The sequence below is a fragment of the Buteo buteo genome, chromosome 6 (assembly GCF_964188355.1).
Source record: "Buteo buteo chromosome 6, bButBut1.hap1.1, whole genome shotgun sequence".
NCBI lineage: Eukaryota > Metazoa > Chordata > Aves > Accipitriformes > Accipitridae > Buteo > Buteo buteo.
The window spans coordinates 40325169-40351637 of record NC_134176.1 but is presented as its reverse complement, the minus strand read 5'-3'; the positions used below and the strand labels follow the sequence as shown (position 1 = coordinate 40351637).

The following is a 26469-nucleotide window of genomic DNA, read 5'->3' as shown; positions in this document are numbered from 1 at the left end:
TGCAGAGGGCTTGTCTTGATGCTCTCCGAACTGACTGGGTGAACATGGCCTGTTTTTAGCGAAGAGGTGCTCACGTCATGAAGCATTGCCTCCATCGTGCTCTCCCGCGTAATCCCAGCGGAGAAGCCCCGGTCAGAGAGCCCCGGGGAAACGACACGTCCTGTCCACTGCTGCCGCCAGCTCGGGTTAGACACACTTTGTCGGGTCAGCGTGAAAATGCTGGAGCTGCTCTTTTTCGAGCACTACCTTGATAACGTGGGTGTGCTGGGCAGCGCTGGTCGTCCCTGCAGGTGCGCTGCCGTCTGTCTGGCTGTGTTAGCGGGGCTGTGTAACACCAGGAGCATTGGGGAAGGACCAGGTATTTGGATAGCAGATGTGGGTTCAGGCATGTAGCAGGGTCCTTGCTCAGGTTAAAGGGTGGGGGAGAGGGGCAGAGCTGATATCTTGTTTTGTGTGTGTGGGGGGGGGTTAACAAAGGTAACGCTCTCGTGGAAGGCTATTCAGGCTGCCATTTCCCTAGCATTTAAAATACCACCCCACTCCTCTCATTAGAGCTGGGGATTTTGGCTCTCCCAGGGGGGAGGAGATGTTCTAAATGGACTGCCAGGGAGGTGGATTTAATGCACTAGGAAGAACTGGCTTCACAAGTTAAAAAGCAAAACAAAACCCAATCCTCCATTCCTATTTTTAGTGTTTATGACCAAGTATTTTTGCTTGGTTGCTCATTTTGAAAGGGTTTAGTGAGCCTGCCAGTTGATTGAAAGCTCTGTGGTGTGTGAGCTGGCCTGGCTGGGGAGCCTGCAGTGCATAGCGACGAGGTCGGAGCCGCGCCGGAGGTTTTTTTCCACTGCAGTTTGTTGAAGGGTAACGAAAATGTCCCCCGGGCAAAGGGGATGTTGGCTTTCCAGGTTGTGGTGATTCATCTTGTCTGGATAAGCAGTCTTCCTCCCACTCCTGCATTTTCATCTTCATCTACCTCACCCCTACTTCACCGTGCAACCAAATGCAAAACCTGCCCCGCATTGCGTGGGCGGTATTGCTGGGGGGGCTCACGCAGCCGCCCCCGTGAGGTGTACCTGCTGGGCAGCATTAGCATTTGGTGCCCGTCCTCCTGCCCAGTTCGCACTCTATAAACGCGTTTATTCTCGTTATTAGGAGCTATGTCCCTGGCATATGGAGTCCGTGCGGTGCCTGCAGGCAGGTTTCCTTCCTGTTGGTGTTGGTAAGCAGCCCAAGTGCCTCCTGGCAATTAGCAGATCGTTACCCATAATGCGGCGCGCAGCGATGCAGCCTGGTGGGTTTTCTGGAGGTCACTCTGACCTAATTCACCCCCAGGAATTGTACAGTGCTGGCATGACTTACCAGTGCATTAACAAGCTGATGCTTCAGTACGAGGTTATTTGAGTGCTTCCACATTATTTTTCTTAGGCAAGAAATAGCCATTTTGTCTAGCGGCCAACAGTGGCTAATGGGGGCCGGTCTGGAAGAGGAGGGAGCAGAGGGCTAGCTGGTTTTGGGATGGAACACCGTGGGTGTGTGGCATTCCCTTTGGCTGTAAGGTTGGGGGCCACTTCTGAGCCCCCGGGTTGCAAACGCGCAGAGCCCCCTTCGCCGCCTTACCTCTGCGTTATCGCAGCATCTTTGCAGCGAGCTGAGCAGCGTGTCCGGCGTGTGCCTGAATCCCCGCTGCTCGGCCTCGGAGGGGAAGACAGAGGAGCAGGGCTCTGCCCCAGATATGCCCCAGATCTGCCGCAGTCCAAACCCCCAGACAACATGAAATGGAGGCGCAGATTTCAGCCCGTCCCAGGCAGTTTTGGGGGGGCAGACGTGCCTGGCCAGAGGGGCACCCCCACGCAGCAGCGGGCACCCCGGCAGGGCTCGACCTCCCTCTGTCAAACCTGAGCCCAGTGCAGAGGGCCTGGCTGCAGCATCACCAGCCCAGTTCAGGGTGTTCTCCCAGGGCGGTGATTTGTGTACGCCAAAGTTAATTGTCGGCAGTTTTTAGAGGCTTTTAAAACCTGTAACTTCTGTTTTTCATTTCTCCCTGCTCACACGTGTATGGCTGGACTGTGCATGCTGAGGACCGGGGGCTACACCGGGAAAGGCACACACAAACCTATTGCAGTAAAACTGTTTTAAAACATTTCTCAAGTAGTTTTCCTGTAAGACTTGTGGCATCTGCTACCAAGAGGATGGTGTGTGGGGAGAGAGCGATTTGACTGACAAATCATTAGGATGCCCAGAATAACTCGCTCCTCGCTTCTCTCTTTGTGTGCTCGGGAGGTCACCCCCGAATCCCACCCAGCTCCTCCCGCTGCCCCATGGCAGACAATTACTCTGCCTTGTCTGCGGCTAAACTCTCTGGTGCACCTGAGTCTGTGTACGCACAGATCCTTCATTTTGTTTATGCATGTGAGCAGCCTTTGAGCCAAGCTTTGCTCTTGACGTACCCTCTGTAGCCCAGGCTCTTTGTCCTAGCTGATGCTTTTGATGCTTAAAAACGTTTCAGAGGAAATTATGCAGCATTGTAGAGTCAAAGCTGGGAGCGAGTTGAGCTGGTGGGTGGACTTTCCTCAGGCAACAAAATTTTCTGGGGAGTACCTTGAGATGAGGGGTGTTTCGGCAGGAGCTTACCCCCCACCCCGTGCCCTTTGGTGTTTGCCTGGCTAAAGCAAAAGCAGCGTAGTGCAGGAGAGCGAGCTGCAAGTGCCACCTTCCACACACCACCATTTTATAACTTCCTTGAGATCTCTGGTGTTAATTGCTTTCAAACACGGGTCTGTCCTGCTTTCAGTTCCCATTGACTCTAATTACACCTGCCTAACTGCGACTGGGACTGAACCACTATCTTTTGTACAGGGGTTTTATTTGTCCCTTGGGTGAGCAATTAAAGTGGGCTCTCTTCTACCGGTGCCGAATATTCGAGCAATTGCTTGTAATTTATGTCTCTTTTTACGCTGGAACTGGCTGTACGGAGAAGCAAACCACCACCTCCGGAGTGCAGCTGGCTGCCAGTCCCGGGTGCTAATGCAGCAGAGTGCCCCTTCCCTTTCTGCGGGCTCAGTTTAAGTTCTGTCCATGCTGGCCAGAATGACTATAGGGCCAGGAAATTAAATAATAGGAACTATAAGCTCTTCTACAGCTGAACGGCTCCAGAGCTCCATCAATTATTGAAGGCGTTAATTCTTCCACAATCGCTGGCACATTGTGACATATTAGATTAGAGGAAAGTTGGTCTCTGACCAAATCAGACTGACCAGCCTATTCACTGAAGCCCCGCACGTCCTTTCGGACTCACTTCTGTAGCAGAGTTGGCGGCGCTGGAACACAGTGCCTCGGACACTGGGAGAACCAGCCAGGTTTTCTCATTTCCATCAGGACGTAGAAATTTACGGTGGTAATATTTCCTCTCCTCCTCTTCTGTCTAATAGTAATAAAACGCAATGGTGCCTACGAGTGAGACTTCCTTTTTTGTTTGTTTGTTTGTTTTTCTTAAGAAGCTGAATTCAGCAGGGCTCTGTGCCGAAGGGGGTGAGACAAGAGCTCTTCACCTGCAGCCTCTGACACCCACCCCTACCCTGGCCGCCAGGAAAGCTGTTATATTTAATGAAATACTCCTGCTTCGCTGTATCACAGAGGTACTGTGGCAGGTGGTGCTTTGGCTCTTTGCCCCACAAACACTTTTGAAGGCTTCTGTTTATGAGCACCTCCATTTGAGCAGGCAGGCGTACGTCCTGCATCATAACACCTTGACGTTGCAAGATGGGAAAAGCCAGGGAAATGCCAAGAGCTCCCCACCCTCATCCCTGAGTAATGTTTGATCTTTTTCTGAGAGTTGCAGCTCCTTGAGCCCTGGGATTCTGACAGAGCCAAGCCTTTCAGTGTGCTTGGATGGTTTGGGTTTTTAAAGGCCCTTTCTAATCCATCTGTTGTTGACTACATATCTGTAAGCATGTCTTCTTAGACAGACAAATGAAGGCTAAATTTTTATATCATAACCATAAAATCATATCCCTTATTGGAATTACAAGTTACTTTTCCCTTCTTTTGTATGAATAACAGTAATAATTCTGTCTAACGATGGCAGTGGTCACAGCAATCCTTATTCAATCTTAGCGAGAGGAAATTTTGCAGTTTCTTTGCATGTAAAACTTCCATTATTTGGATGGGGTTCCTGTGACATAGGTCATTATATCTGTAATATGTATTTATAGTTGTTTAAAGACCTGAATAGTTTATGGAATAAATTCTGATGCGATATAGCCAGGAGCCCTGTGGGTTTTCATTATGCTATTGATTAAAAAGCCCACCACTATGCAGTGAAGATAAGGGAAAGAATTGGAAACTGGGTGAAAATTCCTTTTACTCTGTATAAATAATTTCACATTTGTTTTAAGAAAGGAGTCTTTGCTTATTTTTTTTCTCAAGATAATCTCTGCCTTTGTTTGAAAAAGGTTATTGATTGGATTGTTAACTTAAATAGTCTGTGGCGGGTGTGACAGAGCACATGGCTGCAATTAATCTTGCAATGCAGAATCCATTATTGAAGAAGCACTAATGAGCCGTTCCAAGGCCTTCACTGGTCACAGAGCGCCTGGGAGCAGCAGATTGCTCCTGCCCTTTAATGTCAGTTTTGGTCTTTAGTGTTATACAGCCAGTGTAAGCAGAAGAGATTTTTAGATTTTTTTAGATTTTTTTTTAGGATATTTATGTTTAAGTTCTCCTTACCCCCAGCCTGCAATTGCACAGGGTGTGGGAGACAAGAAATGGTCTCTGAATGTGCTCCCTCCCCACTCCTCCGACCAGATGTCTGGTGGACATAGTATACAATTAAAGCCAGTGGCATGTGAAACACGGGTGTCACTATAAAATATGGTCTCAGACGCAGGGTTCAGATCCAGAGGAGAGTTTCGACAAAGATGAGGGAGCTTTCAGACCTGATATATACTTTAAAATATTGCTTTCAGACAAAGGGATGAGCTGTTGGAAACCTTCTCATTGCAAGTTTTATTGTCTCTGTTGTTTATAGCTATTGTGGCATAGCAAAAGTTTAGGTAGAGAATAGTTATGGTAGATTAGAAACTGTTGATGTTAACATATCACCTTCTCCTTCAACAGAACTGCTCCAGGGGTGTATTTTAGAGGTCTGTCTATTGACTTCAGTGACACCATAAATACATGTTACTTCTTCCCCCTGTTAGATCTGCGGAGCTGATACAGATATGTGAGAGTGATCCAGGGTTTGCCAGGGCTGAGCCACCAACTGAATTATTAACTGAATTCCAGCTGCAGGCTCTTTGCTGCACACCTTCACCATAGCAAACACCATTTATCACATCATTAGTGAAATAAGACTGTTTCTTCATCTTGACCACATAAGGGATGAAATTAAACAAGGAAGATTTTCAGCTCTCTGGCTCGTGCGCTACCACAGTGTCTGTAACTTGAACCACATTTTGGACTGCTCTGCTCTTCGTGTAAAACAAAATTGTTTGTGGGCTGAACTAGCCTTTTTTTTAAAAAAAAAAAAAAACAAACGAGGTTCGACTCTACCTATAGCAGACTGCCACATGCAGCTACAGGGCTTTGTCTTCAGGTGGGAACATTCCCTCAGCACAGAGGGAATGGCCAGAAGTGCTGTGATACGGAGCAGGGACAGTGTTCACTAACACCACTCCAGGAAGTCTTGGACATGTGCATTTTCTCATAGGTCATGAAAAACACTGGGTTTTGAACCGAAGTAGCATGAAAATAGAGAGATTGTGAAGAAGGAGAGCATGGAGGACAGGAAAAAGAATTTTAATGTTTTGAGTATCTACTGACATGCTTGCCATACACTACAGTGCCTCATCACACTGCTGCCATAAGTAAAAATAGTCTTTCCGACGACATTAGGTTGGGCTCATGGTACCACAAGGCACGTTGTTTAATGTGAAAGAGGATCTGACTTAGAGGCTGAAGAAAGACATGTCCACAAGATATTCTTTTTCCCTTAGACATGCCATAAGCCCTGGGCTCACAGAGAGCAGTCTGCGGCGATGCAGACATGGCTGTGGGCATTGGTTAGGCTCTTTTGTAGTCACAGCATTTGGAGAGAGAGCCCAATGGAGTGAATAAATCGGTGTATTTTTGCAAAATATTTCCGCATCGCTACCAAAAAGAAGCCACCATGGCCCTCACTCCACTATTAATATTTTCCAAGCAGTCCCCAGCTCGCAAGAGCCCATTTCTTTTAGGCCTGTGGTGGGTGTGGTTCTTAAGAAGGGCTCTGCAAAATAGGATGGATCACTTCAAGGCTGAGGCACTATCGATACGAGATGCAGCACAAAAAACCTGCAAAGGTGTTTTTGAGGCAAATGAGGAGCAAGACAGTCAAGACTGATAGCTGGAAGAGAGCAGGAATGGCTGTGAAGGGACAGAGATAAAGTAGCGAACAGAACCTGACCTTCATGTCATTTGAGAAAGGGAGAGTCTTTAGCTGGAGTCTCTGCGATGAGCAATGCGTGTATGCAGGCAAGTGAGCACGTGAATACGTGTATGCATTTAGCTGTGATGTATTTCTGTAAGTTTGATTCCATTCTTTCTGTTTCTTTTCAAACGTGACTGAAGCTATTTAACTCTCTGATTAACTCACCTCCCTGTTTGAGTTGTTTTCTGTGATATATTCCAGCACTGTACAACCTTTCTGGAAGCCGACTCTCTGCTGTTGGGATGAATTCCTCCCTGATGTGTAGTGTGCCACATTTGTTCCATTTACTGGTGTTGGAATGAGGTTCCGCATTTGCTGTAAATCAGATCTGGAGGAACATTTCAGTGTCATGACAGGTTCTGCTAGTTTGGTAGTATCAGAAATTATATGAGGTCCTCTCAACAAGAAAAGGTATCATGTCACATCTCCTTCTGCACAGTTGCAGTTTCAAGGTCCCCAGAACTTTAGTTTGGACTTGGTCCACTGTAAATCTCAGTAAAATCTGACTCCTGTTCTGTGCTGACATTTCAAGGGCTCCAAAACCCAGTGATCTTCTTAGCCCATCTGAGCTCATCAGTACTGTTGAAACATTCTTTATTCAAAGGCTTAAGAATGATATGAGCAATGTCACTGATCCCTCCTTCCTTAAATATCTCCTTTATTTTCTATTCAATTTCCTTAATGACTTATGTACACACATTTCTTTGCTGGACGGGCTTAGTTTTTGTATCACAACCATGCAAATATAACTGGAGAATGAAAATCTGTATTACAGCATTTGGTGGTATCACGGGCACATAAAGGAAATATATTCCCTACAGCATTATTGCCTTACCCAGCAATTCTCAGCAACTGTTTGCTTCACTAGCTAGAAAATATAGAAGCTTCTTGTAGGGTGGTGATGGGTGATGTGACAACACAGCAAAATACCCCTGATAGGTCTGGTAATGAAGATAGCACATCTATGCCCACACCTACTATAGCCGTGCCTTTTTTTCTTATTGGAGAAGCAGCCTTTCTTTCTCCACTCTTAAAAAGACACTTAGGCTGTTGGAGGTGGAAAAGATTTTTTCCTACCCATTGGCTGTAGTCTAAGAACAGCAGATTGGCTAGAGGTGAAAAAACCCTGCACACCTGAGGTGTAAGTTTCTGGAAGAAGCACGCGGTAGCGCTGGATGTGTGTACATGTATTTCTTGTTTTTCTATAGATGAGCAACTGGCTATCCCTGTGTCATTCCCCCCCCCCCCCCCCCAACTATGCACAGCGTTAATGCTTATGTGTGTCAGAGAGGGATGCTAAATACGGGGCTTTCCAAGAAGGCAAACAGCCTCTTATTGCAGGTGACTTAGGGACTGCCTCAGCCTGATAGGGGTGGTTTGGGAGTACAATACTTTTATTTCAGCGGTATATTTTTCTTGTTTTGTTTTACAGAAGGAACACTGATCCTACCTTTGGTTTGTTTGTTTGTTTGTATTTTCCCCTCCAGAAAGCCCATTGCTGACCCTGCTACTGTGATACCGCTGTTTTGCAAAGCTGGAGTCGACACGCATGTAGGGGCGGGGGTTGTAACTCTGGCAATTTGTCCTTCCCGATTAGATGTGACTGTTCTGCTAGCTTTCCCTTCTTTATTCCTTTCATTTAGTTCATTGTGGGAGTTGGCTTGGGGTTTTTTCCTTTCGGTTTCTTGTTTTGATCCTGGAAGGTTAGCTGTGCAATTTGGTTTCTTCTGTGCCAACCAACTTTAGTGGCAGAGCTCTTAAAAAAATTAAAAGCTGTATCCCTCCATCCTGTCTTGCTTCTTCTCTGTACGCTACTGCTTCCATTTAAGCAAAGTTTACAGAATTGCTCCACCTATTTGGACATCAGGAAGGGAAGCTCTGAAATGGAGAATAACCTCATTTCCACCAGGTCCTTCAGTCCGGTTGAAACAACGCTAATTGAAACTGTAGTCCAATTTCTATTAGGATGGACGGGCTCTCTCTGAAATTGGGTTTGTGTCTGATTTCATCCTATCTCTTGTTTTCTTTCCAAAAAAGCCCCACAAAAACCAAACCCAAAGCCAAACCATTTTTAAGAGCTCTGAATAAAACTGCTTTGCCAATGGGGAATGGGTGGGGATGACTCTGATTTTCTCTTGTGCCCGGCAGCGAAAGGGTTAATGCCTGCTTTCCTCTTTGGTATCTGTTAGTTGCAGCCCATGTTGTGATCAGTCCATGTCCATGTGCATTTTGTTCCCAAATTTAATACCGGTTAACTAACGAGTGATAAGTGAGCCTTAACAATGACAGTTGTTTCCGATCTTCCTCAGGACACCCGACCTGCCTGCAGTTCACCACAAACATGACTGAGGCTGTTAAAACCTATCAGTGGCAGTGCATTGAGTGCAAATCCTGCAGCCTTTGTGGGACCTCTGAGAACGATGTGAGTTCATTTACCTTCTCCTGCAAATAAGCATCACTGCAAGCTACTGTCACGGCCGCCCTTGAGGAGCACATGGCGATGGTGTGGGTCGTGGCTTTACTGCTGCTTCCATACGTCTCTGAGGAAGAGCCACTCCTGGGAGTAGAGATGGGCTTCTCCACAGGGCCCGCTTTCAGCCGTCGGTCTCTGCTGAAATTACCACGGGTATCATATAGGGCCACTTCAGATGGTGATACCTGTGGTTTGTATGCTTATTCACTAGAAATTAGCTGGAGGCCTTAAACCCCTGTCGCAGGGAGCTGCAAGAGAGTAGTATTTTCAGTAGGGTAGTCAGGAGCAGATGTGAATGGGTGATAACCCAAGGGATGGCAAGTATGTTTCTTCTGTCCTGATTTTGCTTACTTTCTTGGCATGTGTTTTTAGTCTTAATTACAAGACTTGGGAAACATGAAAGCATTTGAACTGGGATTGCTAGGCCTCTCTCTAGTCGCCTAATCACCCGTCCCAGTGATTTCCAAACTGTGATCCAGAGCCTGCAGCTGAACAGTGTCCTCTCTGCAGGGTTTTTGGTTAAAATCTGACGTTAAGGGTCCTTGGTGATAAACTGCGAGAAGCTCGGAGGGATGACAGTGGCTGGAGAACTTTGGAGGCAATTAGCTAACACTACATTTCCCATAGCAGAATAAATTTAAAGCCTGAGATTTTGTTTTGCTTTAGCAGTAAATAAGGAAATCTGAAAGCAGGGAGCTGTTCTGTGTTAGGAATCATGGGATACTTCAGAGCAGCTTTTTTGCCCCCAAATGTATGAAAGAGCTGCAGACCACATGGCGGGATCATATCATTTCCATCTGTTTCACAGAGCATTAACTCGGCTGAGTTTCGGAGAACTGGCTAAGTCCAGGCTTTTGATGAGAAAGGTTTCCCCTGAAGGGATGAGATCCAGCACTTGGTCACACTGGAGCGCAGTAAAGCCTGTCCTCTTCTCTCAGTACAGCCTTTCCCCGGCCTAACAGCTTTCACTCCTGCATCCTGAGGCCACCTTGGAGAGGAAGTCCTCCACGTCTCAGAGACGTTTTCCAGTTAGAAACTGAACTGCCTTTGTGATGAGAAGGGCCCTCTCAGAAATGTGGTGGTCGATCGTGGATGCGCAGACGTGATGCCTGTAGCCTTTTACGTTCCCAATAGTCTCTTAGTCTCCATGTTGCAGCTCTGCGTTCCTAGCTGAGCGCTGCTGGTTACCATGCTTGTGTTTTCCTCTTGGCAAGAGACTAATTTACCTCATTTTCTCTCTCCTCCTCTCCCTGTCTCCCTGTTTCCCTACTGTCTCCCCAACAACCCTGCCTCAGGACCAGCTGCTCTTCTGTGATGACTGTGACCGTGGCTATCACATGTATTGCTTGAATCCACCAGTCTTTGAGCCCCCAGAAGGTAACATATGTTGGAAGTCTGCTTTAAAAATCACAATAAATTCCTTGTGGAGAAGGGAAGAATTTCAGAAAGGTGGCCTGGGCCATGCAGGGTTAAGGAAGCAGTAGCAAAGCAGAGGCAGGAAGCACTGGAAAGAAAGAAAATTCATAGACGTGGAGGTCCAGTGCGATCTGAGATGTCCTATTCAATCTTGCCTGGTCTCTACCTCCTCTTCCAGGACATGGCTCTTTTGTGGGTCGTGGGTACCTTTGAATATCCCAGATGGCATTGGACACCTCAGTTCAGTCAACCGAATTGAGCTCCTGTGAACTGTGACTTTGGACTTCCTAAGAAGTCAAAGTCCCAGAGAGAAAGCCCCAGACAGGGAGGTCCTCTCTGGAATAGCAGAGAGTCTGTTGTCAGGAGACTGGATTAAGAGGAATGACCTTCCTTCTTCTCTGGTCTGTCTGTGCCTCAGAAGGGTGAGAGTTTTATTGTCTGTATTACACTTGGTGTGGAGTTATATGTCGTCTGCAGAGGATTCAATCTGACTATACTACAACTGGTTGTAGTTTGTCACTTGGTCGTGGAGCAGAGGAACTAGTCCTTCACCATTATTGATTCTCTGACTAAAATCTGCAGAGAGCAGTAGAATTGGAGAAGGAGACATGCGAGTACAAATGACTGCGGTTTATATGAGGGGCGAGACAAGAAGAATTACAAATCAGTCATGCATTCAGGAGCTAAATGTTTGTAACTTTGATAAAGAGGAAACTAAATCAGGAGGGGAAAATTTTGAAATGCAGGTAATAATTAGCTAAAGATTTCTGTTTGACTGGGAAGTGGTGTATTGCAAGTATGAAAATATAAAACACGTAGTGGCAATGCACACCCCAGCTGTGTTGTAATTTGTGTAGAAAGCCTTCGTATGCAATACCAAGGGCAGCAGAGCCTGCTTCAGAAAAATACAGGCAATTCCAGTGTTAGGAATGCCAATCTTGACATAACCTCTGAATGCCTGGATTTGATGTCATGCCTATAAGAAGGATTTCTTCATTTGCAGGGAGCTGGAGTTGTCATTTGTGCCGGGAGCTGCTCAGAGAGAGAGCATCAGCTTTTGGCTTCCAGGCCTGAGGAGCTCCAGCAGTCAAGAAACACTTTGCTCCTGGTGTTGCCATACCAGCACACAATTCCCATCCAGAACACAAAGACACAACCCACATCAAAACGAACGGACACTCAAATACAGGAAGAGGTATCTGTGGTATTCACTGTCACTAATGCCATACCTCCTGGGCTCTACTAGAAGGATCACGTACTTTCCCAATGCTCCGGATGAAATCTCTTCACTGCTATGCATGGTTGCTGCTTACCATTAAGGGCTCACATGCTTTATAGAAGGGGGAGGGTTGTTATATCGACATGGAGAAGTCAATTTTGTGTGGCCTTGTGTTTTCTGTTTCGCCTTCTTTTGAAAGAAGTAAGATATCTCCCAGGGAATTATTGGTGAGTACTTCGGCTGGGAGCAGCACCAGTTGTTTCTCTTCACAGGCATGACTGGAAATGTCTTTACTGCAACCACTCTGTATTCGCAGGGGGGCTTTGCGAGTTGCATTAGTTCAATACTTCCCAGGTCATCAACAACGTGTTGTCACTGAGAGAAGCACTGATCAAAATTTTTGGGGGGTGACACTTTCTCCCTTGGATCAAGTGCTTTGATTTGGCAGCTCTTTAGAAATCTGGTTTTAGTATCTCTGAAGGAAGAACAGTACCAGTATGTACACACACACACACGCTTAGAAAAGCCTACCGTCTTTGTAATTCAGGATATTCAGGCACATGGTCCCACTGTAGTGCCAGCATACAGTCCAGACTCATCATTTTATTTTTGTTCAGAAAATCGCAAAAGGTTATGTATGTAACTGACTTGCTGTTTAGCTCAGAAAATTGAACAAAAGAAAAACATCATCTTAAGTTGACCATAGAAAGTGAAATTGTCAGTTTTCTGAGCAATCTAAAGTAAGCTGCAAAAAGGAACAACTTTGGCTTAGGGTCAAATGAAGCACTTTTGATTAATTTTTTAAAATTTCTAAACTAAAATGTTCTGCAACTTAAAGTTGCATTTTATTCCAGGAATTGCCTAATCAGGACTTCCAGCATTTCCAAAGTGTTACTGTTTTTTATCAAAGCAATTATCAAGATCTAGCTGAATTTTCAAATAATTTTTCCCCCAAATTCTCTACAACCACATTTTTGGCAAACATGATAATTTGTCAGAAAACGTTCCCCAGCTCTATAGGAGGGAATAATTTGCTGAACCTAATATGAAAAGAAAGATTTTCATAATGATTTTAAAATTTAAATAGAAATAGTTGTACTTTATTTAAACAAACCTCTACATGTGAAATGAAGAAACATTAAGCAAGAGCATCAATTGAAAAAATATTATTACAGTTGAGTCTCTTTGAATAATTTAAGACATCACTAGGAGGACAAGTGAGTACATTAAAGAATTCCTACCAGATACATCTTTAAGGTTAAAAACCTGCAACTCCCCGAACTGCCAAGTAGCCCAGAATGATCATTTTCTTGGGTATGATGTATGTTACTTTTTATGCATAGATTTAAGTGGGTTTATAATATAAATTTATGAAAGTCCCAAGCAGCATGTGACTCGAGTTGCTTGTACAAGTAGGTAAAGACACTGAAGATTATATTTGGCATATTTATATTGGTTGAAACCTTTCTGCAAAATTAAATGTCCCCAAACACTTGAAAGGACATTGTGAAAGAATATTGGTGAGCTAATTTTTCTTCCTTCTCCTGCTAATTACACTTAGTTAGAATGACCTATACTGACCTAATGCACTTTCCCTCATTATTTAGGTAGTTTCTTCACCTTTTGCATTTTGTTCAGCTTGCACACCGAAAGTAGCCGTGTCAGCTGCTGGATTCTCCCACACACTCTTGCACCCTCTTCTCAGGCTGCAGCAGGAGTATTTTAACCTGCTAGAAAAAGATTTAGAAAGTACTTTTCCTAGTCATATTGGACCAAATCTCTCCTGGAGCAGCTGCACTGGCTACCTGTGAAATTCATTCAATACCTTATGCTTTCCATGTGACAGGCCCTCAGACAAGCCGAGAGTACAAAGAAATTTGAGCATCAGGTGCGGGGAGGGTAAAGCGGGAGCCCATGGACCTGCGTTAGGTGTCTGGTACCTGTTGGGACAAAGCTCTAGAAAAAATGTAAAATGAAGGGTCTCCCTCCCACTCTGGAACTGCCCTGGCCCTGGGGAGCACTTGGGGGCCACAGCTCATCCGCGTGAGCATTTGCACCCATCTGTTGGTGTGGTCGAACCCCGCTGACCTGGCGCTTCGGGACCATCTCATGGTTCAGGATGCTACAAAGTCCTGTTGCTGCTGTGGCCAGGGATGCAAGTATGTATTCACCAGAGACACCGCTGGGCTCTCTCGTGGAAAGCGAGTGTTTTGGCTAGAGGGGCTGGAGCTGAGAACCGCGTGCGCTGGAGGAAAGTTTTATGGTGGTGCTGGCGGTTGGAGCAGCAGAGGTGGGTTAGTGTTTGGGCTGGTGCTCAGCTACCAGTCCTGCTGGGCTTAGGGAGCTCCGTCATAAAAATGGCCATCGCCTTCCAGTTTCCTGGTATTTGCGTTGGCCTTGGGAAAGGAGGAGGACGTCTGCATTATCAGATGGAGAGGAAAATGCATATTGTTTTAACCGGTGTGTTAAGCAGACAGTGGTGGCTCATCGTGAAAGTCTCAGGTAGCCCTGTAGGTGGGACCAGCTGGTGCAGAAAGTAGTGCTCGCCAGCCCTGTGACAGAGACATTGCTAAATGAGCTGTGCTCTGCACGCACACCTGCTTTTCTATTTTGTGGTTTGATCCATAGCGCTGACTGTTTTCTCCTCCCACAACCACTCTGCAGTGAACAGTGTCTTTCATGTTCGGAAGTATTCCTCGGTGGCCTTGCTGAAGTTTCATCACTAATGAGGTATGACGGAAGCAGGGAGTGCTAGATCTTCAATGGCAAAATGTTGTTTGCCATTTGAGATCAGTATAATAGGGTACTTACCCACCGTGCTCCGGCTGCATTTCGTCTCTCCAGCTTTGTGCTCTGTCGCTGTGTAGCCAGGCAGCTCCAGGTGACTTTGGCAGCAGATGAGATGGAAGCTCTCCCACATTGAGATCTTCCTCCAGCTACAGTCTCCCTTCCTCACCAGCTCGCTCTAGGATAAGGGGCTGGGACGGACCTCTCAGTGACATTTTAGCATGCGTTCAGAGTCATACGTCTCGGCGCACTTCAGAAATATTAATTGATCCACCAAGCGAACAACGCTGTACCCGCTTTACCAAGATGTGGAGAGGTTGTGGCACAGCCATGGGGGTGAGGCTTAGGAGTTTAGAAACTCTGGTAACTGATTCCCTGTCTCCTGGTACTCCCAGGGGACAGCCTTCCTGTATGACCGCTGGGATGAACGACACCATCCACTCTCAGGCAATCTTGAGACCGCTCGTAGCAGTGATCTGGTCTGGGCAGTAAACAACGTGAGGACTCTGGCTCTGGATGCTCCTTTCTCCCTCGCTGTGGCAGGACGTGCAAGTTGGGTGGCAGCCCCTGAGGTGATCAAACTCTGGCGTATTTCAAAACTCTTCTGAGTAGGCAAGGCAAGTCGTATTTTAGCACAAATCAGGGCAAACGACCATGGGAGATGGTAGATCCCGCGTCCCTTGAAGACTTCAAATCAAGAATGGGCAGCTTCCTAGAAGATGTGTTTTAATTAAACACAATCTTAGTTAATCACAGGAACGTCTGACTGAAAAAGGCTTGTGTTATAGAGGAAGTCAGGCTGGATGATGTAATTGTTCTTCCTGTCCTTATTATAAAAACAGATGTTTACTGTGGGACAGGATGTATTTAAATACAAGCTGTGTCTGCATAATGGCCTTCAAGTATGTAAGTTTAAAACGTATTTGTGTGCTCCTTCTCATTTTTAACCCATTTTGGCTAACCTAAAAAAGGTCAGTTATAGTAAATCGCCTTTACTGATGCAGTAAATTGTGCATTACCTCCTTCACGCCCATGATGGCAGCTACATTGGTGTTAGCTACCTCAGGCTCTTCCTGCGTTTGAACGATTCAGACTATATTGCGTGAAACCACGGCTTGGTTCTGGCTTTCCCTCCATCACGTTTGTGTGTTGTGTTGCCCGGTTTTGTGCCCCGTGGTGGGAAGGCTGGCTGGGGAGGGGACCTGCTGCGGTGGCAGCCTCAGAAGCCAGAAGGGTGGAGGAACGGTCATAAAAAAGGGGTGCATCCCAGTCGTACCACTGAGGAGGCGAGCTCACGTTACCATCACAGAGCCTCCCCTGTAGCTCAGAAAAGGCAATACCTTTACAGAACATGAGATGGGTCCCATTCCGCCTCCAAACTGTACATAGATGTGCCTTTGGACAGAGTTTACAGCATTTCTGTAAAGGTACCTTAGGCCAGTTCTTGAGCTAGGAAAGCCACCGTTAAGTGTGTTATTTTGAAGCAAATGTTGCTGTGAATAACTTTGAAATGATTATTTCTCAGCTTTCTTTAAAAGGAGCTTAGTACATTCTGCCCCAAAGGAAGACTCTCCCGCAGTGTGCAGTGTTACGGGGCTGTTGCATGTTCTTTGCACCTACAGCATGTGTTTTGACAGGGGTCATTTGGGAGGTAAGGAGTGGATGGGGGTAGAAAAGAATATTAATTAAGCTTGTCACTGCTGGAGGGATAGTGTGCACTGTGTGCAAGGAAATTCCAGGTAGAGCTGGGCATGATTTTTCTGTGTGGAATAAATTTATTTTTAAAAAATGTGGTTTTGAGAGAACCACAATTATTCACATATCCAAGTTCAATCTGGCAAATTATTTCATACAAAAAATATGGGGGGAATATTGGAAGAGCTGAAAATCTTGTTTCAATCTTTTTAGAATGCATCACTTCAATATTTGAATTTTGAAGTTAATTTAATCTCAAAATTAAAAAATTAAACAGCCTTCATTTGACATAAAACATCTAATGTGAGGGTCAAAAGTATTTCAGGTCTATCATCTGAATTGAAATTTTCCAAATTTTCTGATTTATGTATCTGGTTAATTCAGTTCCAGCATGGCAAGGAATTGCATTAGAGACAACTTTACAGTATCTACTTAAAAGAAGGTTAGAAGCTATGGAGGAATAGGAATCTTTAACATGATGCAACTGGTTCATCTAAAAGTAAAGGAAGATAAATAAAATGGAGAAAAATGTAATCTAGAATGCTAGAAGCACTTTCTTAGAGTGACATGTCTTGGCTGATCTCACTTGTCTGTCTGTCTGTCTATCTAATCAGTTGGAAATGCTAACTGTTAGTCTATAAAACTGTCTTTCGTAGCAGAAAGGGGAAATGCTTTATGTTTTCCTGATATACAAAAAAACTGGACAAAGCAAAAGAGACTATATTGGGAACAATTTGGCACTGCTCTGGGAGGGCAGAAAATGCAAATCTTATGGAGGAGATGAGTAGAAGATGGATTGTCATGTCAATTTTGTTATGGGAGCCTGTGGGTTGGACAAGAGGAGGTCCTCACCTGAAATGTTAACAGTTGACCAGATCTATATTTTTTTTGTGAAAATAAGTTCTGGGGAGAGGAGCAGGCAGGCGGGGCAGGAAAGCCCTCTTCTCTAGCCAGTTCTGCATTTGTTATGATCTTAGCGTCTCATACTTTTACAATATATACTACATGGCAGGATAAGGGATGTATACGTTAATTTTCTTTAGGCAGCCGGGCAGGGTGACCAGCACTGCCAGGGCAGGAGCAGGCGGGTGCTGTCCCTCTCCTGCCCCGGCCCCCAGGACAAGAGGTGTCTGTAGAAACAACCTGCAGCCAAACGGGCAGAGATGCTCACATACTCATTGCCAAATTTAGGCCTCCGTAAACAGCAGCTGACCCGAATGGGAGACGGCCCACCCAGCAGAGCGGCTGGTCGTGCCAGGCTGCCCGCTGGCGTGGAGAGTCAGAGCTGCTCTGAGGTTATCTGGAAGCGTGACATTTCACCGCACCTAAGCAGAGTTATAAAGTGTGGGGTTTATTTCCACTAACAACAGGGATTGCAGCACTGCTGTGGGCAGGTACCCAAAGTCTCTGTGCCTCACTTTTGGAGAAAAGGCAGGACGGCAATTCGGAGCTGTTTTTGTAAAGCGCTCGGAGCTGCGTGTGAGCACTGAGTGCTGCCTCGTCCGACGGTGCCGCAGACCCAGGCTGTGGCAGAGCAAGCAGAGCCAGCTCTCCCGTGCTGTTCCTTACGCCATTTATTTCTGTCGGCCACGGGCCGGTGACGCTGCCTGGGGAGATGGGAGCAGGTGACAAGCCAGGATTTGGATGCCGAAGGTCCAAGACCCCGCAGAGGAAATGGAAAGTTTTAGTTACTGTGGCTGTACTTCTCCTCTGGCCAAAGAGGGCAGGAGCTGGGACTGGCAGGCAGCCAAATCCATCTTCAGCGGTGATATAATTACTAACAACGACCTCCAGCCCCGGCAGTAGTTAAATGGCTTTTCAGGGCAGGCACCGGACCCGGTCTGGTTTACATAAGATAAACTCTGTTTTTGCTGGAGGGGAAGGGAGAGAAAGGGGGTTCTCTGGTCTGAAGGGGACTGATTTATAAGCGCAGCTGCCCAGCCCGCTCCACGTCACGTTCCCCTGGCAGTGCAGGCTCAGGCAGCCTCCTTTCTACCACGGCTGGTGCCACTGACTGGGGCCAGAGCGGTTTTGCAGAGAGAGTGCTGGCGCTGCCCCAGCTCTGTCCCCTGGGGTGCCAGCCAGGGCGCAGGGTCTCGGCGCGCTGCAGACAAGGGCGAGAGCGACCCACGCGGCCAGGCAGCGTCCCCGGCCCTTGGGGGACAGCGGGTCTCTTGAAGGGGCCAGGCTGCAAGACGTGCAAGCACGATTCGGCTGTCCTGATGGCCAAGTCTTAGCGTGGGGCAGAGGAGCGGTGCATTAGTGACCTGTCTCTCCAGCTGCGCTGGTGGGGTGTTTGGCGAGTCCCACCACCGCTGTGCATCGAGGCACTTAGCTGGCGGGGGGAGGGAGGGGGGAGCTAAACAATGCCAGGCGTTTCGCAGCCGGGGAATCAAGCCAATAGTTTATTAATGTTTGGTGTGTGTTTCTGCCACGTTGGATGAAAATGTGAAGTATTATTACAGTATTCACCCAAGCATTTAGAATATACATTGTTACTGCTGGTTTGAAATGAGGAAACTACTATTTCCAGATCAGCTTACCTCCCTTTGCGTGCATGAAGTTAACAATAAAACACTTCATACCCGAAAATTGTTGATTTTTCAGGTATTGATATTTTCTTTCAGACGCCTGTCAGTCTAGTCATCCACTCGATTCAGTTCATTGTAGCAAACCATAGGTTTCACCTCCACAGTGACTCAGGAAACGTTTCCTCTCTCCCCACTTTTCAGAAGCCAAGGAGAGAGAAGGGCAGGCTTTATTCTTTGTATTCTGAAAGAGTGATAAAGAATGACAAGCCCATTTCATGTTCATCCCCTTGCCATGTCTAGAATGATTGAATTGGTTAGCTGGGATTGCGCCTCTTTTTGTAGCAGTCTGAAGGGTCTTCGCTGGCATGTCTCGCCTGTCTATGAGATATTACAGTCTGGAGTTTTGTCCCCTTGGATAGGACTCTTCCTGCTGTTGCCATATAAGACTTTGAAACTGCTAATTCTCATCAAGAAACCGTGTGCCTACAGTCCTGAATATCAAGATAAGGATTTCCCTTAGATTCCTCAAGATTTTCTGCCTGGAAGGCCAAACCCCCTGCTGCCCATGAACTCTGCTGGAGCATAGATCTCTTTCCAGCCCAGACATCTGCTGCTGCTGGACTCAGGACTGCATTTTGATGTCCACTATGCACTGCCAGTGCAAACTTTGCCAGCAACATTAAAAGGGAAGTATCCACTGAAAATCAAAGGACAAGACATGAATGTTATGCCTAATGTACTCTTCCTTTGTAGCTCTCCGAGGAGTATAACACAAAAGATGTGCCCCTGATTCCTTTTGGGAAGGCCATAGCAAGTGCATGAGGAATTTCCAAGTGTCATCTCCTTTGAGCTTCATTACAGAATATCCTTCATTGTTCATTGTCATTTTTTTCTTATCTTACCCTATATTCCTGGATTTCAGAAACAGCATGTACCAAAGCTGAGAAGGGTCTAGAGCAATTCGGAAATAGAGAGAAGTCCGAACCGAACCACCATTTTATCTCCCCCTTAGAAGTGTTCAACAAACCCTTGATCATTGCAGGGAATCAAACTCGTGTGCTGACTTAATCCCAACTCAGCATTAAGGTCACAGAATAGTTCAGATAGACTCTTTTGTAGGCATAAAATGTTCTTTAAAAATGCAGGGAGAAATGTTTCCTCTTTACCTTGATGGCTTTCCATTTTTTGTGCTGCAGCAAAGATCAACAGTCCTCCTGTTTGCTCTGAGTCTCTTCCAGCACTGCAGCCTGGGTCAGAAGTGATGGGGACAGGCCTGGGAATAATTTATTTCATTGAATTGCAGGTGTAAAGGGAGGCTCAAGAACATTCAAGTAAATTGTCATATGTGCCAGACAGCCAGATCTAAGAACCAGAAGTTTGTGTACATGTTAAGTTACTGCTTCACCTTTTCTTCATCTGCCATTTCAGACTGAGTGTGCCATTTGTATACACATGTTTTTTTCACCAGAAGTGGTTGCGAAGAAAAACATCAACAACTAAAGTTGGGGGTGGGGAAGACTGACTTAGGATCTTTGCTGTTGATCCTTTATTTGACTTTGGGACAATATTCTCTCCATTATTCAAAAGCGGAATAGATGAGGATAAATCTGTGACATCGTAGTGGGTTGCTCAGATAAAAACCGTATTCTCATCAACTTTTAAGTGCACTTTTAAAATGCTCAAGTGATGATCCCAAAATAGTGACATACCCATTAATATATTGGTAGAGCCTTACTGTGTGATGCTGTAGTATTGAATTTTAATTAGAAGGAGAGTTTAAGTTATATATACAAATATATATGTATTTGTATATCATATTAATGTTAGTTACTCTAAATATTGTTTACCGATCAGGAATAGATCTAGAGTCCTATAATAAGTGTTACTCACCTTGAAGGAGGAGAAGGAGGAGGGAGAAAATCTTATTTGTTTTTCAAAGGTGTGTCAGCATTCTAACAAAGCAAGGCAAAACATTATCCCTTACAACTTAATCCTATTTGGAGCATGATTTATCAACACATGAAAGAGTACCAATACTCTAAAAGATAGGCCAGATTCTCAGCTGCTCTCAATCAACATTCCTCCATTGACTTTAAACCAAGAGGTTGGCCTGGTGTCTTAAAGAGGCCCAGTCTAAGTAGGCTTAGACTTTAGTCTTCATTAAAAGATGTGTGCTGCTTAATAGTTGAGCACACCCAACACATGTAAGAAAATAGGTACTTCTAGCCCAGATGAGTCTGGTCTGTTTACACTTGGTTCTGGTTCAGCCTGGTTCTGGTGATGCCATGTCACAGGCTCCAAAGGAAAGTGAGAAATCTCAGCAAAAGACAATGATGAAGCTGTCAGCAACCAGGGCAAATTTCTCTCTAACTCCATGGAGTTTGGACTTGATTAATCAGTATTCAATGTACTGTCTTTTGATTTTCTGTGAACAACCCCTTACTGCTCTATCAGGAAACAGTGGACAGCAGTGCATGATTTTTCTCTTCTGTATGAGACCTCACTTCACCCAGCTCTAACCTCCCCTCTCTTACCCATTTCTAATCTGTTCTAGTCTTTTTGCTGTCTCTGTCCCCTCACGTGGAAATCTTTTCCAGCCCCTATCATTTTTAGCATCTCTCCCTGGAGTCAATCCTCTTCAGCATCATTTGCTCTCAGACAGGCTGAAGTGAAAGTTCGCATGACCAGGATATGCCGTATGTTTACCGGGTGGTGTTTAAACCTTCCAGCTTTACTTCTCTCCCAGCGCTATGTCCTGACAGTGTCTTTGCTTTTTAGCCACCCCGTGAGCGGGTCCATCATCACCTCTGGGATATTTTTCCTTTGTGGTTATAGCTCATCTTGAAGGAACCTATTTTGCAGCCAGTGAAGCCATGCAGCCTTGCTGCCGGCACACGCTCGCCCTCCTTTCCCCCGTGCTCCAGCTGGGGATGTGGTTGGGCTGCCGGTGCATCATCCAGCGCGGCTACTCCCTGGAAGCCAAAGTGTTGCTTAGTAACCCACTCATGGAAGTACCAGAAGCATTTTTCAATCTGTCACGTTGGCGAAAAACACTGGCTTCTTGATTTAGAGGCATTCTGCTGTGCGTAGCAGGGCTGTGCTCCATTACCTTGCATCCAGTGCTATCTGCAAGCAAGGAAACAAACCTCCCGTTTAGTGGAGGAGCTGGGGAAGGTGGATGAGGCACAGAAAACATTTGCCCAGGATTGCATGTGAAGCCTTTAGTTGGTTCTCCTGGCATCTAGTCCTCATCTTAACTCCCTTCCCATGGGAGATATTCCCTCCTTATGAAAGTGCACTCCAGGGTACTATAGCAATTGGCCAAACAGGACCCTGCAGCACCTTCATCTATTATGAGACATTACTGCAATAAAACATGGTGTGTCATACAGAAACTGGATGAGGTATTGCAATATTTATGTTGTAAGCCTCAGTGTCATGGACAATTGCTACAGAATAATGTATGTCTTTTTTTAATGCAGTGGAGTCACAGCAGCTTCGCAAGAGCACACAGAACACCAACCATCTGGGATTACATGGTTTCCTCAGTTATTTTCAAATTATTCTGTTACAGAGAGTTAAATGAAAAACATCCTCTCATTTCAAAAATAGACTGTAAAGGCTTTTAGGTTACTCCTTTCCCCTTTTAAGAATAATTCAATTTGGGAGCAAAACATCCAAGAACTGTGTTCTGACTTCAGAGGCTTGCTCCTTTATCTGGCACTGGTTTATCCTTAAAAATGGCTTCAAAAAGTAACTTGAGGGCTTTTATTGGAGGTACCTTATTTATTTTGCTATCAAATCTCTTCAGTTTGGAAGTGAAAAGGTATTTTAAACAACATCTAACTTTGAGCACTGGGGTCCAACTGGGCTCTTCCTGTCCTACTACTTGTCATCAGAGAGAGCAGAGCCATAGTCTGTGTCCAGCCATGGTATCACCCATTTCTGTGGCTTGCCTCTTCTTGTCAGATTGTGTCCTGGAAGCCCTCTGCAAAAAAAAAAGAATGGGTTTTATAAGGGTCATGGAAGGTCCAGAGTGGTCTGAAGACAAGGTTGTTAGACAAGTGTTCCTGAGAGGCTCTTTTGGTCTTCAGAGGGCCTCTTACCCGGGACGATGTTCAGTGCTGTGGTGATGAAATCAGCAGTTTGTTTCTTGTGCAAAGCCCTTTCAGTGCAAGGTCAGTGACGCACACAGCAGTTGTGGGCTAAAGCTTGACTCAGCATAAAAATGAAAAAACATCCCACAACGTGAGAAGTTCCGAACTTGATTTCTGAGGACTTTCTGAGGAAGTACATTCCTGTGATCCTTCCTAGTCTAATAGATAAATTTGGGTACGGGATAAAAAGTCTTTCAATTTTATTGCACGTAGTTTAAGAAATACAGAAACTGATCAAAAAATGTTCCTGATGACCGGTGCGTGGCCAGCATAAGAGCAATTGATGACCCGCTGTGGGTCCAAGTGCAGAAATATCTACATCACTGAAATATTCAGAATGAACTGGCTTCTCTAGGGGGAAGGGAGCATTTTTTCCAGGGGAGCCAAAGACTGTGAACGCCCGATCTACATTTTAATTCTTAGAACTGGCTGTGCCAGCTCAGGATTGATGGAAATCTTGCCCTTGTGATGCTTTGCTCTGTGGAAAGAGGGTTCAGAGAAGCACTAAGTGTACAATGCATTGCTTGTTTTAAAAGTAGCAGGATATCTATTTCCAGTCTTCTAATACATTAACCTTGAAGTTTGTTTGTAATTAAATAGTCCTGTCTTACCAGATAGCCATTGAAGCAAAAGAACTGTTGTTATGAAGAGAGCAGGCTAGGGAAGAGCATGTGGACTGGGTAACTTCTAGGCAATAGTGAGAAAGCACATCCACTCCCTGCGTTCACAGGGGAAGAGCACCTCTTTCTTTGCACATTCTGCACAATAAGATTATTTGAGCCGAGAGAGTTTTCAGAGCAACTGAGTTAGTTACAAAGCGGGGGATATTCTACTAATGTTAATTCTTGTTTAGTTTTTGAGGTTTCTATTTGCTCATATACTCACAGCTTTCTTTTCAACACTGGGGCTGCTCTAGGTTATCTCTGTCTCACCTAACGGGGATCTGCCTGCCCTTATGGAAGCAACAAAATGTAGGTTGGAAGCTGCCCCACTTCCTGGCTGTATATATCCCTACCTATACATGATATATGTGTATGTCAAGTGACTGCATCATAGTGTCTTTTGTAATGCAATAACTGTGGTGTCAAGATAATGTGGTTGGAGGAAACTAGGAATACCTAAAACTTAACTTGAATAGAATATCAAAGTCACTAAAAAGGTGATACAGCTGAAGAAGTTTTCTTACTCTGAGCCACCACCATGTTTGCTACGATATGCCAGCTTCTGTATCCCCTAAATAGACATTTATCCTCTTTGCAGAAGAAGAGACCTTGACTTTTGTGTCTTCACTCTGAGCTGGAGCCATTGGTGTTCAGTCTTTTCATAATGTGCTGACAAATTGAAAAGCTAACTTTGTCATGGGTTTGCCAACTTCCGTAGCTGCCTACGAAAATAATCTAATGCCAGTCAGTGAATAGCCTAGAGGAGTTTTGGGTGCTGCTGACTGAAGCGTGCCATTGAAATGTTGGTCTTCAGGGCAATAGTGATAAGAAAGTTTTGTACCAATGGTTGTGAGAAAAACCCAGCAGGCTCAGATGAAACCAATTGTCCTGTTAGTCACACAGTAAGTACAGAGGCGAGCCGGAACAACGGAGTGAGGGGAAAAAATCAGGACCTCTGCCTGAAGAATACCCTAGATATCACTCTCACTTCAGAGGAAAAACCCTTCTGTGACCGATCCTGGGGCGGCAAGTAGATGGGCTCACAAGGCTGGAGAGACAAGTCACTACAATGTGTTTGTCACCATGTCTTTGTTTATGTAAACGTACCAGAATAGGAGAAAAATGCCCATCATTTCTTTCAAATTCCTTTTCAGCTATGTACACTACCTCCAGGTTGCCTGTTGCTACCCCCTGTGAGGCCTCATTGGAGTTTACACTATGCTGCTTGGTATTCATTTACTTTTGGTGGCCACAGACTAAGGTTACAGGTTTGGGAACCAGTACATAATTGTAAGGACAGCTTCCTGTGTTATTTTTTTTTTCCCCTTTCCCTCCTTTGTAAAGTGTGAACCTTTCTTTTGAACTCTGAAGTGACTGTATCGTTACAATGTGTGTATGTAGAGATTTGTTTTGACATGGCTTGTGTGGAGGACCTTTGCTCTTCTTATCTCACACTCAGTTTTATTAAGTGCTTGATAGCTTTGCCAGCCTTTTGTGGGGGAGGAGAGGTAATGGGGTGGGTTCTTATGCTTCAAAACTTGGTGTTTTGAGGGGAATTTGCCCAGCTTTACCTAGAGTGGTATGAGAATCCAGGGTGCTCCTGACTGTTCTTCAGTCGTCCCGATCTGATTTCTTCCAGGAGAAAGAGATCGGTCTTGACACCCTCAGAAAAATATGTTGCTTAATGCTATAAGCCAGCACTGACCAAGAAGGCCCATCAGTTTGTCATGCATGGAAACTTGCATGATGTTTCTCCCCCATCTGAAGGTGTCTATCTGAGCACAGACTGAATCACACCCTTCGCTCACGACAACTGACATTGCTCCGTGGACGCTAATGGAGCTACCACAGCTTGCACCAGCCAAGGATCAGCCCTTCTGTGTTTTGGTGGTTAGGAAACCCGTGAGTGAAATCCTACAGAGGTTTGAGAGAAGAGGGCAATGTGTGTTGGAAACCTCTCAACTTTGCAGGATTTCTTTGATATTCATACACATTTGCAAGAATGTATTCCAAGCATCTTGTACTGTTATTAGTAACTTGTACTGTAGTTTGTTAGCAGTGTTGACTACCTACATAGCTAATATTCTGTTGCAACTTAGAAAAAGTGTAAACGATTGCAGAAAACAGGAGTTTAGAACTTGTATGTACTTTTTTTTTATATTAAAGCACTTCAATTAAAAGTACAAGGAAAAATGCTCCTGTAGCCTTTGTTGTACATCCAAACAGATATGTGGAAAGAGAGGGGAGCGCTCTCTTCCTGAGATCTTCCCTGTTTGCTTCAGTACTAACAAAAAGAGATGGTCAAACTCTGAGGAAGGACTCTGGATGTCAAAGTTTATTCGGCAAACGGAAGATGTCACCAACCTAGTCCAGTATATATTATAAAGTAATGGAGTCTCTGTGACCGAAGCAGAAGCGTCTGAGGCATCACCGAGCCATTAGCACGTGGTGATTCACAGAGATGTGAGTAGCTACAGAACGCATGGTCACTGGGGAGGAGTTAATGAATGAGTCCACTGTGTAATATGTTAGGTTTCCTTTATTTTAACCACAAAGTACCTCAGAGGTCACTGGGAGTCTATTGATGTAAAAGTGGAGAAAAAGCATCCATAGTCCTGGGTTATTTCATGAGTACTGGAAAGTTGTGGGTTCGGATACCAGAGGAGGGGTATTGGAAAACAGCAGCATACAGAGGCAACCAATGGTCCTCACCACACATCCCAGAAATTGTTTTTCTCCCCCGCCCCCCAACATGTGCATACCCAAACACTTTTCTGGATCACATCACTGTGGGATCGGCATGCGTATACAGACATCTCTAAAGCGGCTTGTGATTTGGTGATCTCAGCCCAGCTCTTAGTAGCCAGATGCCCATAATATGAAAACAACCATCAAAACTGTCTCTTTTGCTGGCGCTGTTTAATCAAAGGGACAATGGGAGAGAATGGCAGTCTTAGTTCTACAAAGAGCCCTTCAATGTCAAATTTGCCATACAGTAGAGTAGCATTCACCTCTGTGGCACAGACCACAGCCACTCCGGAGGGGAACAAAAGCTCCCAG

At 45.3% G+C, this 26469-nt stretch overlaps 1 protein-coding gene across 3 annotated transcripts in view; it reads left to right on the top strand.

Moving 5' to 3' along the window:
* Positions 1–25604, top strand: part of DPF3 (double PHD fingers 3) — a 178019-nt gene extending 152415 nt beyond the window's left edge. For all 3 annotated transcript variants that reach the window (XM_075030568.1, XM_075030567.1, XM_075030566.1), the window contains 3 exons: positions 8779–8891; positions 10238–10319; positions 11362–25604. In XM_075030568.1, the coding sequence (XP_074886669.1) occupies positions 8779–8891; positions 10238–10319; positions 11362–11432 (266 nt within the window). In that variant the 3' untranslated portion in view covers positions 11433–25604. The remainder of the gene's footprint in view (positions 1–8778; positions 8892–10237; positions 10320–11361) is intronic.
* The last annotated feature ends 865 nt before the right edge of the window (positions 25605–26469 follow it).